This window comes from Phascolarctos cinereus, unplaced genomic scaffold (genome assembly GCF_003287225.1).
Source record: "Phascolarctos cinereus isolate Bilbo 61053 unplaced genomic scaffold, phaCin_HiC Scaffold_4;HRSCAF=312, whole genome shotgun sequence".
Taxonomy (NCBI): domain Eukaryota; kingdom Metazoa; phylum Chordata; class Mammalia; order Diprotodontia; family Phascolarctidae; genus Phascolarctos; species Phascolarctos cinereus.
The window spans coordinates 74,803,396-74,815,732 of record NW_027555847.1 but is presented as its reverse complement, the minus strand read 5'-3'; the positions used below and the strand labels follow the sequence as shown (position 1 = coordinate 74,815,732).

The 12,337-nt window shown below is 37.3% G+C and overlaps 1 protein-coding gene across 22 annotated transcripts in view; it reads left to right on the top strand.

Moving 5' to 3' along the window:
- The first annotated feature begins 359 nt into the window (after positions 1-359).
- IKZF1 (IKAROS family zinc finger 1) overlaps positions 360-12,337 on the top strand; it is a 138,712-nt gene continuing 126,734 nt past the window's right edge. For 3 of the 22 annotated variants that reach the window (XM_020981322.2, XM_020981316.2, XM_020981313.2), the window contains exon 1: positions 360-796. In XM_020981322.2, the coding sequence (XP_020836981.1) occupies positions 643-796 (154 nt within the window). In that variant the 5' untranslated portion in view covers positions 360-642. Of the gene's footprint in view, positions 882-5,946; positions 6,123-12,337 lie in introns of those variants that run through there. The other 19 variants (XM_020981325.2, XM_078152268.1, XM_078152265.1 and 16 more) reach the window with 14 other exon arrangements.

Genomic DNA, 12,337 nt, shown 5'->3' with positions numbered 1-12,337 from the left:
TAGGAATCTTCCATACACATGTGGCTTTCACACACACTTTTCCACACCCCCACCTATGTAAGACTCTGTTCATCACTTGAACCCTGAGGCCTCAGCCAGAACTGAGAAGAAAAGACACGTCAACTGGACCCTGTTTGGCTGGGAAAATTCAGCATATCGGACTGCTGCTAAATATGGGAAAATGACTAAAGATTGTACCAGTATCTTCATTCCACCTGTTACTTCCTAGTAAACAGGCACAAATGTGTGGGTGCACAAGCAAGTGGCTATATAAATCTCTCTTTTAAAAATGTACATACATAAGCACACACCATATGAATGGTGTAAACACACAAGCCATCCCAACTTTCCACGTGTCGGCACACACCCTACACGCCCTTAGGGAAGTCCTCAAGTTGATGATGCTGTGGGACCCCAAGGGTTAAGAACTGGGGCTGAAAGAATGCCCATGCAATTTTCTAATGTCCAGGCCCATCGGTGCAGAAAGGGGTGTGCCGTCCTCTGACAGCATCACTGAGCCTGCTACCTCCAGGGCTGGCTGCCGCCGCCGCCGCCGCCGCCTGCCTAGTCCTTAAATGAAGGCTGCGAGGCACAGGATAGTAGCAGTGGCGAAATGCCTGGAGCTGGCCGCGGGCTGCAGTGATGTTGCACTGGAATGAGGAAGTGGAGTGGAGAGGGGAGGGACCGAGAGCGGAGCTGCCTCCTGCCGCCGCGGCTCTGCTGCGAGGTGGAGCAGCAGCACATGGAGCTGGAGAGGACTGGGAGAGCTGTCTTCTGCCAGCCTCGGCCAAAGCAGGTACCGTACTCAGCGCAGCGCCGCCGCCGCCGCTGCCGCCGCCGCTTCCGGAGCCTCCCCCGCAGGCAGGCGCTCGGCTGCCAGGGTCAGTGCCACTAACCTGGGCAGCGCTCTCCGTAGGGCTTAGCTTACTATGTGTCATTAATTGGATTTTTGTCTCCCTCTTTTTTTTTTCTTTTTTGTTTGGTGGGGTGGGGAAAAAAAACAAAACACCTGTTTGCGCGCTCGCGCTGCAGAAAAGTTTTCTTGTTATTGTTATTTTGTCCCTTACTAGTTTTGGGGTCTGGCTTCAGTTTGAGGCACAACTAGGGTTGGGAGATGAAGGAGGGCGTGTGTATGCGTGCTTGGGGGGCGGGCAGGGGTCAACTGATGTCTTCTGCAGCACATCACAGTTTCTATTTTTGAAGACATTTGGAGACTCTCTTCTTGGCTGAGGGTGGGGGCTTCGGGGGTTGCAGGCAGGCACTAGGAGAACTGCATGGAGAAATAAGAATAAAGGGAAGAGGAACTGTTTGCAACATGAAAGTTTGTAACTTTTAAAGAAGGTTGTAGCAAAGTGCGCTAGCTATTCACTTGAATTCCTTTGCATTTGCAGGACAAGTTTTGAGAGGCGTAGTAGTCTTGGGGGGGGAGGGCGGCAGGAGAGGGAGGCTTTCAGGATGGTCTTCCTTCTGCCTCGGGTTGAATTGACTTTCTTTGAAGGGTGTTCACTTAGGTATTGAGCCAGGCACGCTACTTGATGTGCAATCCAGTCCCAGCAAAGTGCGCAGGGGAGAGAGAGATAAAGAGGAAAAAAAAAAGAAATAGGGAACAATGCGAGCTGAGCAATTTCAGGAAGTCATTGTGAAAGAAAGCTGGAAAGATTACAAAGTCTAAGCAAGCAGGTCATTATAGCAAGTAGATATTGCCACTCCAGACAGTCCCTTTTATTCTGGTTGCAGCTTTAGAGAAGTTTATCCCAAGCAGAAAAGAAACTTGGGCAGCACCAGGGACAGGCCAGGAAACAGAAAGAAAAAAAAAGATTCTTGAAAGTTCTAGGACTGAAATCAACCTTTAGGGTGTTAATTCATAGTCTTGGGAAATGATGGTAAAATTAAATGAATAAAATAAAGACATCTATGCTATGGAAGGGGAGGAAATAACGTATACCTTGTCAGTCTCTTCTAGCGCTCCCAAATTCTTTTAAGTTCACATGTAAGTTTCCCCATTCTCATTTACAGGGAGGGGGAAGGACTCGTGTAGTTAGTGAGGAAAGGCTGGGATGATTTGTAAAGAGAATATTAACTGACTGAATGGACCAGTGTGTGCTGTAAAATGAGAGCGTTCCCATTTGTGAAAGCCTGTACGGGAGTTGTTTTTAACTGGGAGGCAGATGCTCCTGTAGCCGCAAGCTGCCAGTTGACACACTGCTGGCTAGACCAGAACAGAGCGCAGTTAGCATGAAGAAGGTGCTGCAGTGTCTAATCCTATATACAGAAATGCTTTTCTTTTCTTAAAAAAAAAAGGGGGGGTATGGAGGAGGGTAAGAGCCTCTTATCTATCCAGTCATTTATAAAAACTAGTTTCTTTTCTTAATTTTTGAGGAGGGAACATTTTAATTGCCCTTTGAGATGATTACAGATGGGCAGACTAAGTCCTGTAAAAGGAATTACCAAAGTTTTTAAAAGTTACCTATGGTATTTTCTCTTTGGTAATTTAGGACAAACTACCATATGTGTCTGTGTAGATGCCCATATATTCATATACATGTAAATCACATTGTTTATGTGAGTATATGTGCATACAAATAAGAAAACTGATGCTTGCAGTATTATTTGTAGATTTTTTTAAATGATAGAAGTATCAACTAATTTGTGAGGAATCCTGTGTGGACATGATTTTTGCTTCCAATTTTTTGGATATAAATTATGACGCTTGGATTATTTGCAGGTAACAGTTTTAATGGGGATATAAGCAAGTGTGGAGCATTGCCAGCTCCATTTTCTTTTCTGTAACAGGTCAAGTGTGAGTAGTATTAAATGACTACTTACTGCACACCATTTCTGCTTTGACCATCTCTGCAATTACCTTTACATTTTTCCAGTTACAGTGAAATCTAAGTTGAGAACCTTAAAAAAACTTTCACTCACTAGGCAAATAGACTTCTAAGAAAAAAATTAAGCTATTGAAAATATTTAATATATAAAATTTCCTGATGATCAATATGTTTTAACTCACATGTATCACCTCCTTCAAAAAAATAAGAACAAGATATGAATAAATCACATCTTAAGGGGAAAGTACCCTTCCTGATTTTTGTCTCTTCATTAAATGAATGCAAATATAACGATAATAGTGCCTAGGAGAGAAAAGGTAAATTGAAGGATGAGACTAAATTCTTTTGTAGGAATTTTGTAACCTACTTGAAATGATAAAGCAGGAATTCCAGGTTTGGAGAAGCAGCATTATTTATTCCCCTCAGTTTTTAACATTAAATTATTTGTGACATAAGATCTACTAGGTCATATTTTGGCATCATTAAAATACTATATTTGAACAAAAGATGAGATCCACATATATTACATATATATAAAATAGCATGCTGTAGTGTGCTATATATATATATATTTCAAAGGAACACATATACTCCCCCTTTTTGGAAAAAAAATGCAAATAATGGATTTTGATACAGATGATTTTTAAGTGAAATATGCCAAGTCTTAACATTTTACATCAATCAAATATTCCTCTGTTCCTCCCCTCTCATTCCAAAGTGATGGTTGAAGCACATGGAGAAAGTACAATTTAGAAACTTTACTGCCTGTTTTGTAGCTGACCAGAAGTTAAATCATCATCTGCCCCCAATAATTCATGAATATTATAATAACCATCTCCGAATCTAAAGAGTTCTAGGATAATTCTTGTCAAAGATTAACAGTTATCATTATTTCATAGGATGGAATCATTAAGTTTACTAGAGAAGGTACCAAAGGGCTAAATTTGACCCTTTAAGAAATTTCTTGAAAAGAAGTTGTAAACCAGGGCTGATTTAGCTAAGCATTTCAGTCTTCCAGAAATCAAGACTAACGTTTATGATTTGATTGAAAAGAGGCTTAACATTTCTTCTGGACAAAGCAGCTTTTTTCACTAATTCAGTAATTGCATATATTTTAAGTTTTTGCTTTATGGATTACAGGTGTTATTACTATCTTAGTTTTAAAATTTGTGTTTTAGGGGAGTTTTAACTTTTCTTGATTTGGATAGGGTACTTGTCATATCACCTCCCTAATGTAAATGATGCCATATTATTATTTTTTTAATGTCAGTTGAAGTAGAAGGGGGAAATATTGAGATTAGTTTGTTAAGTAGGGAACAAAAATGATGTTTTAACATAACTTCTGTTAAGAAAGGCAGACCATCTCTTACTACACACAGAAATTTATGAGCAAAAATTTTAATCCAGAACTGTTCCACTTGTCAAGTGTTTGGTGAATATGGTGTGTTCATCAGGTAACTTAACTGTGCTTTTTTACCAAGAGGCTCTCAAGAACATAGTTTGAAATAGCATTCCTGACTTTGCCTCCTACTGTGATTTTACTAACTTTGAAGAAGTAAGCACTATTTTTGTTGCTTAAATTCTAAATGAAATCAATGCAGATGAACCCAAATCACAAAGGGAGCGAACTTAAATCAGTCTTAGGCCCATCTTGTTAAGGCACATTTCCTCTGACAGCGAAAATGAAAGGCTTTTATTGAATTCTAGCCTGTTTCCAGTACATCATTGAAGAGATTTGTATTTACACCTGTCCTGGAGTAGTATAGCTTTTTTAGAATGTACATAAAACTTTGTGTCTTCAGAAGAGTTTTACAGTTATTTTAAAAATTTTTTGTTGATTTGTGTAACATGTTGGCCATGTGATCATACCATTTTACAGTTAGAAAGTTAAGGCACAGTCATGTAAGGGGTAATATCAGGTTGGTTTGTTTTTAAATCTTTAGACTTAAAACTCAGGCTTGTTGGTGTTTTGCAGAGAAAAGTAGAAATGTTTCCAGGATTTCATATCCAAGAAAATAGAAACAGATAATAATTTAAAATTTTTACTGAGGTCTCTGGTCTATAGTATTTCTATAGAAAAAGATAGATTATACATGTAAAAGCTTAAAAATGTGCAACTCAGACGTGTAGATGGGAGTCCAGATCCCTGCCACTGGCTTAGGTTGTCAGAACACTGGTTTCACTATTGTGTTGACTGACTTAATTTTGTTGTTGTTGTTAAGCATATGTGTGTGTTCTCTTAGCTGATAAATTTAGGAAAAAACAGGTTTGTACATGTAAATTCAGCCATATTGTGACGCCTCTTCAAAAATCAATCACTTTGTACCTTAGATCAGTTTTCTGTAGAATGGGGATAACAGTTTCTTACAAAAATAGTCTCAGATATCTAGATTGTCAGTGTGTACCATGCCATTCATTATTTTTTACATAATATTTGAAATTTGTCAGTTTTTGATCTGGCAGGTATTCAGCACAGGAAATTTGAAATATTTACAATGAAGTGTTATTTATTGCAAATGAAGTACATGAGTGGAAAGAATCTAAAATTCTGTGCCCTTTTCAGTGTAGGCTTTAAGGGAAACAGATGGGCATACCCTATTCCAATGCACCTTCCACATGATATCTGAGGAACCAAGGAACTTGGCTACAGATGTCTATAACTGGCCATTAAAGTAACTACTTCTCAGTCCACTTCAGAAAAAATAAATGGGTGGCAATGTCTCTTTGCATCAAAACAATGAAATGGTGTCATGAATCATGTCTTGGAAAAGCTGAAAACTTAAAACCTGAAATTTAAACATTTTATCCATGAGTAGTATAGTCATGGTGTAAACATGGCTTGCCATTTCTTTCTTTTATATCATTTCTAATTTGCTTTTGACCCTAAAGCCTCCTTGTTGATGAAAATATTTGACTCTCAGGTCCAATGAATCAGACTCCAAATAGTTTTTTGAACCCATTGTGGTTAGGGGACAGAAGGAATGGTCTTGTCCTATCAGTGTTTCCAAAAGCAGCCAGCTTTTCCTCATGCCTTTTTACAAATGTAAGGTATTACTATATGGTGAGATGGTCCACACTCTTCTTTACCCCAGCTGAATGTGAAGACATCAGTGGAAACTTGAGGAGGTGTTTCTGGCAGGCTCCTTCTGATGCTGTTCACCTCTCTGACATACGTTAGTGATGGGGTTGCATGTGCATCGTAGGTCTGTCTCCATTTCTAAATCCTTGAAGAGCTGCAGTCATGAGAGAAATACAATTTACCCAGACCTCTGATAGGTGCACATTTCACTGGTGAGTGCAGCACTGTTTCTTTGCTATGGTAAATACTCCTTTTGTTTTTGTTTTGTTTTGTTTTTTCTTGGTATAACATTCTAGAAATGGGGTCGCTTTGCTCACAGAGTACCTTCATTTGCACATGTCTGCCTCGTGTCAGTAGATTGAATTTCGTAGAGGTGTAGCGTTAGCATGATGGAGTATATCATTATATTTCAGTTTCGTGTGGTGCCTTCTGGTTGTCCCCTCGCCCCACCTTCTGATACCTAATGGAGAGGTGGCCACAGGTTTGCAGAGTTGCAGAGTTTAATGAATTGCCAAAGTGAGGCCCTCATTAGGGAAAAGTCCATTCTTCATTCTTCCTCATTCAAGTGTGCAAAGGTTCATTTTTCTTTAAGGATACATTCACTTTCTAAAGGGAAATCTGACTATTTGTAGTCTCTCTTTTTAATTTCTTGAAAGCTCTAATCGTAATACATAATCACAATCATAAATGTGGGAAATCAGTCACTTATAAAAGTACAATGTGGCACATGGTCTGAAGAAGTTCAATTTTTTTCTGGTTGTCCTTGCTACTTTCATAGTGACTTTTGAAACAACCAAAAATTCAATAAAGTGAAATGTCATCTTAGTGTTGAAATGTAGCTGGTTGGTACCATTTAGAGGACTCAACATGGAAATTTGGACTTGGGGCATGTTGTCAGAGTTTGAGATGCTGGGAAAAAAACCCACTAGTCACTTCAATCACAGCAGTACAGTCTTTTTCAAAACAAGGATTTGATAAGAATTTTGATTTAGTTTTGGCTAATTTAATTTGGTTGGTTCATAACTCTTGTACTTAAACTAGTTTTTCAAAAGGCAAAACTGAAAGAGTAAAAACTGAGTAGAAAAGGCACCATCTCTTGAAATTTAATGGAAAAATGTTGAATTCAGAAATCTTTGGGAGAAATGAAAATGAGGAATTGATCTTTCTTAAACTTACTTCTGAAGCACTCTAAAATTCCCTCCAGTGCTTTTAATGGAAACTAGAGAGAGACAGCCATCCCCTAGTGTGATTCCCTACTTTTAAACTAAACAAGTGACCTTTTCCTTGGTATTCGTGGTGAGTTCTGTGATGGGGAGGAAATTAAAGTGGAATTAAAAGTCTCAAAGTAGAAACACACTGATAAAAATTGTGAAATCTACTTTTTATAATAATAAAGTTAATCATCCCTGGCTTGTTGAGAGATTGAACACTTAATTGCTATTTTCTTATTAAACTGGCTTGGAAATTTCTGGTACTTTTCTTCAAGTGCTTCCCCCATTCAGTATGGGGTTGTATAACATAATGTTTTCCTGAATCAAATGAGATTTGATCACACTTATTAACAAAGCATAACATTTTTTATAAAAGAAAATGTGTTTTGCTATGCTAGAGAAATTGAAAATCTGACATTGCAAATTACTGATTTAAAATTATTTAATGGATGTAAAGTAATCCTTTTGTAGGATTGGGGGGAAAGGTGCTTTCTTATTGTGTGCACTCCAATGGAAAAGGAAGCTTTCGGTAGATAAATGAAAATATCCCAGTTATTCCAACCATGACTGAAAACTGGAACATAGTTCCTATGAGAACCTACACACTTACTTTTCGGGAAATTTAGAGCAGCAGGATCTTAAATGGTCAGACTGGATAGATTCTGTTTCCAGTCAAGTCTACAGCCTCTTCATCTCTTAACTTTTGCATGAACCTGGAAGGTGTGGATAAACATCTTCTCGAGCTCAATCCTGTGAGGAGTAGGACTACAAATAAAAACTCCTTCTTGCCCAGAGTTCCACTAGTGTACATATCTTTGAAACGTTCTAATTGTTTTTCTGTTTCTCCATGAAGTGGAATGAAGTGAAGATTTGAAATTAGATGGGTAATCTGAGCAATGTGAAAAGCCAGACCCCACAGTGACTAATTCAGGTTGCTTGACTCCAAGGCAGCTGAGCTGGGAACGCTAGACCTGAAGTCAGTAACAAACCCAGAATCACTTATTAGCTCTGTGATTTTGGGCAACCCACTTAATGTCTGTCTCAGTCTAAAAGTATGAAATAAGAATAACAATAGCACCTACCTCGAAAGGTTATTATGAAGATAAAATAAAAATAATATTTATAAAGTGCATTATAAAACTTAAAATGCTATATGAATGCCAGGTATTATTGTCCTTGTTCAGTCTTTTCAGTCATGTCCAACTCTCCATGACCCCATTTGGGGTTTTGTTAGCAAAGATAGTGGGGTGGTTTATGATTTCCTTCTGCAAGTTGTTGTTGTTGTTATAATAATAGAGTCACATTAGCCCTTTAGTTGCCAAATCTTTACTTCACCTTGCTTCTTTGAAGACATAATTTAAGACTCCCTTCATTTTGCACTGGTCTTTTCGAAGTTTAGGAGTACGGGGTGAATTTTTGAAGTGCCACAGCTGCTAAAGACACTATTAGAATGTGATTGAAGTAATCCAATCTTTGTAGCACTAGTTTACAGAACAAAAAACATCTCATACAGAACATGAATGCAGTTAGTGTTTTTCTGTCTCCCTTAAACAGAAAAAGTAGCCCATATAGTTCATAACTTACAGATTTTGTGAATAGTATTGAGCTCAATATCCAGTTCCTCTAGGAAGCACTTTGATATAATAGAGTACAGATTCCCAGTTCCTTTCCTAACTCCCATTCTCTGTTCCATGACTTCCAATCTTATGTGTGTGCCAAACACATATTGGATATATTTCGAGTTGTCTATACATTTGACTGTTCTGTTACAATCAGTTTTTACATTGTTCATGCTAATGGAAGGGAGAATGATAAAAAATACTGGAAACTCCAAAAATCATTTTCCCTAGCTTTAGACTTCACTCAGACTCACATCCATTTGGGCACGGGATCACCTCATCTAAATCTAGTTCAGGTCAGCTCTAATGTTATAACAACTTAGCATTTAACTAGGAAACTAGGAGAAGAGGTCAAAGGCTCCCATGGATACCTGGAAAGTAGATAGTACTTTGTAGTATTTGTAGTAGAAAGTGAATAGGACTAAGGGTCAGAAAAAATGTGTTTGAGTATCAGCTGTACCAACTAACTGTGAAAACTCTGGATGAAACACTTCACCTCACTCACTTTTGGTCTACAAAATGAAGATTAGGTTAGAGCACCTCAAAAAACGCTGTCAATCTATTAAGTTTAAGTCTATTGCTTTTATTAATTTATAATGTTGTTGTCCCAAGCTCAATTGTATTTAGTTTTTATTTTTATAGTTATATTTTAGGGGAGACACTGTAGCATATATAAGTGGACAACCAGCTTCGGACTCAGACCTAGGTTGAAGTCCTGTCTCTGATACATACTAGATAGGTAATCATAGACAAGTAGCTTAATTTCTTGGTACAACTCTTTTAAAGCAGTTCTCATAAAACTATAAGTTACAGATCTATACATCTTTTTGAATAGAGAGAGTTTCCACACCTGGAGGTCTCCACTGTTAAAATCATTGGTCTCCTCTCCTCTGCAGAGATTGTGTAGAGCATGAACTATGCATGATCTCTATAGCAATGAGTTGATTATTGGAATGGAACTCAATGGAACTCAATTCTATTTCATATCTCACCACTAGCTGTAGAGATCAGAGAAAATTTCTAACCACATTATATAAATCTTATAGTCCCTAGTACAGTGGATCCAGTGGGCACTCAGTACCTGTTTATTGATAATGACAAATGCATGCTCATGTGTAGATTTTTAAGTAAATATATTCCTATGAGTATGAAATTTTCACTTTCCCAGACTTAATTTTAAAAATAGTGCTTCCAAAAGAGTGTAACAGAGTTGATCATGTCCACATAACTCACTAAAACTGTAAAAAAAAAAAAAGAATTAATTTTTCAGAAACATTTTTTTTGAAATCTTAACGGGTCTTAAGAGTTTACTAAAAGATGCAGTTGTAATTAGATGTTTCATTTATAGTTTCTGAACCTGTGTGCATTTTTCATTTTGTAGTTTCTGATGTCTTGTGAAAATCCCTTTATGTTATGACATCTCTGCTACAAAGAAAGAAAAACGATGTTTATGTATTCTTTGTGCTAGCACATTATTTTGTAGGGTACAATACCTTTGTAAATATTATTTGGTGCCTCTTTAAAAAAAGGCCTTGGAAATTATATGTCTATGGAAATATTTCCCAGTGAGTGCTTCTTCTTATCTAGCATACAGGTAGCCAAATGCATATCTGACATAAATCGTTATTTATTTGTCAAGAAAGGGTTTGGAAGGGTTTACTTTAAGTCTACCTGCCTTTTCTTAGGATATTTGATTCTCTTTTCTAGGAGTACTTTATAAGTCTTGTGCATGTGTGTAGTTCCTTTTAAATTCAGTAGGAAAGCTGGGGAAAAAAAGAATTTCTACTTATATTAAAATAATAGGCAGAAGGGTAGAAAACTAATTTGAATTTGGGGAAATTACTAAGGATTTGTCGTTAACTTATTGTTAGAGTGAAGGAATGTTCGAGTTAATGAACCCCAGGTATAGGACCATTAAAAAAGCTGACGTTTTAATAGAGTTTTTTAGTTTTCAGAGTGCTTTGCCAGTATTCCAGTTAATCCTCACCACAAAGTAGAAATAATTCAGGTATTGTTATTGCCATATTCCAGAGGAGAAACTGAGGTTCAGTGACTTGCTTATGGTCATGAGTCTAGTGTCAAACATGGGAATTCAAACCAGGTTGTTCTGACTCGAGTTCAGCAGTTTATGTAATGCCATGCCACTCACCATCCCAGTGGAGCCATTTTGTAAAAATTTCTAGTGCTATCATTTCCTTTCTGGAAACTCTGTGAGTCAACAAGCTGTCCCTCTGGTTCACTTTTAAAACAGGTTATCATTTGGTCATTTTCAAATTCTTCTTTACCAAACAGCCATTTAAACAATGGTTTTGAACTATATTTTCAGAAAGTTTCAGCAATTCCTTCTGGCTCTTCTTTAATATATCATTTCACACTCAATAGGATTTTTTTTTAAAAGCTAATGCAAAATTATATGTTTGAACTTGTATGCCCCCCCAGAACAAAGGCAGGTGGTAAATTGTGCCCTTAGAATAACCTGTTTCCAGTTTTCAGTGCTTCATTTCAACATGGAAAGAAAATCAGATTAGCTAAACAGAATTCCTTACTTTCTAATTCAGTCCTTGTTTTCCTTGTTCTTCCTACTAGTTAGTAATGCTTTGCAAAATAAGAGTAAAAATGTCAAGACTAGGGGCTATCTGAAAATTCAAAAGAATTAGAAATGAAACAAGACTACGTGGTTTTGTGTGTTCCAAACACACACTTTGGTTAAATAGTCAAAAAAATTGATATGGGGTTCTTTTCAAGATACTATGAATCTGCACAGTGCCTTACTCTCATCTGTGAGCATTTCTTTCAGAAATACAACATAATTCACAGTGATGTTGGACATTTGCAGAAAGAAAATTTACCACTATCATAAAGAAAAAAAAAACTTGCTTAGCTACAAAAATAATACAGTTTTATTTAAGAAGCCTGGGTCCTAAAATACTCCAAATAGATTATAATGTTATTGTTGCTGCCTGCACCTCCCAAAAGAAGCTTGACAGAACAGGGAAATTTTTCTAGACTTCATTCAAATATAATTTGTTATGTCAAAGGAAAATATCAATTAGTAGACACTGGAAGAAGTATAATAACATATGTATGTATAGTACATTAAGATATGCAAAGTCTTTAGATGAGTTTTCTTTATCTGACCTCCACAACAATCCTGTAAAGTAAGTGCCACAGGTATAATTAATCCCATTTTACGGACAAGGAAACAAATTAGGGAGGTGAAATACCTGGCCCAGGGTAGTTGTGTAAGTTAGGATTTGAACTTAGGTCTTCCTGACTCCAAGGCCATTGTGTCCTGCACATCAGGCCTTGCTACCTCCCAAGTGTCCAGAACTTAACAGTAGTTCTCTGATTGGGCTTTCCTGTGAGCCTTGCTATTTCCAGACAATGAATGCACTAATTATAAGTGATCTCTGTCTGTCATTAAAACAAACTGGGCTGAACCTCTTCTGGACAGAACTTGATTGAGCACAATTTCTGTCATCTTGAAAATTATAACTCTGTATTTCAATTCAGTTCATTTCGACATGAGCTAAGCTTGCCCCGTGCAAGGTATTGTTCTTGGAGTTATCAATCAATAGATTGTGAGCTCCTCAAGGG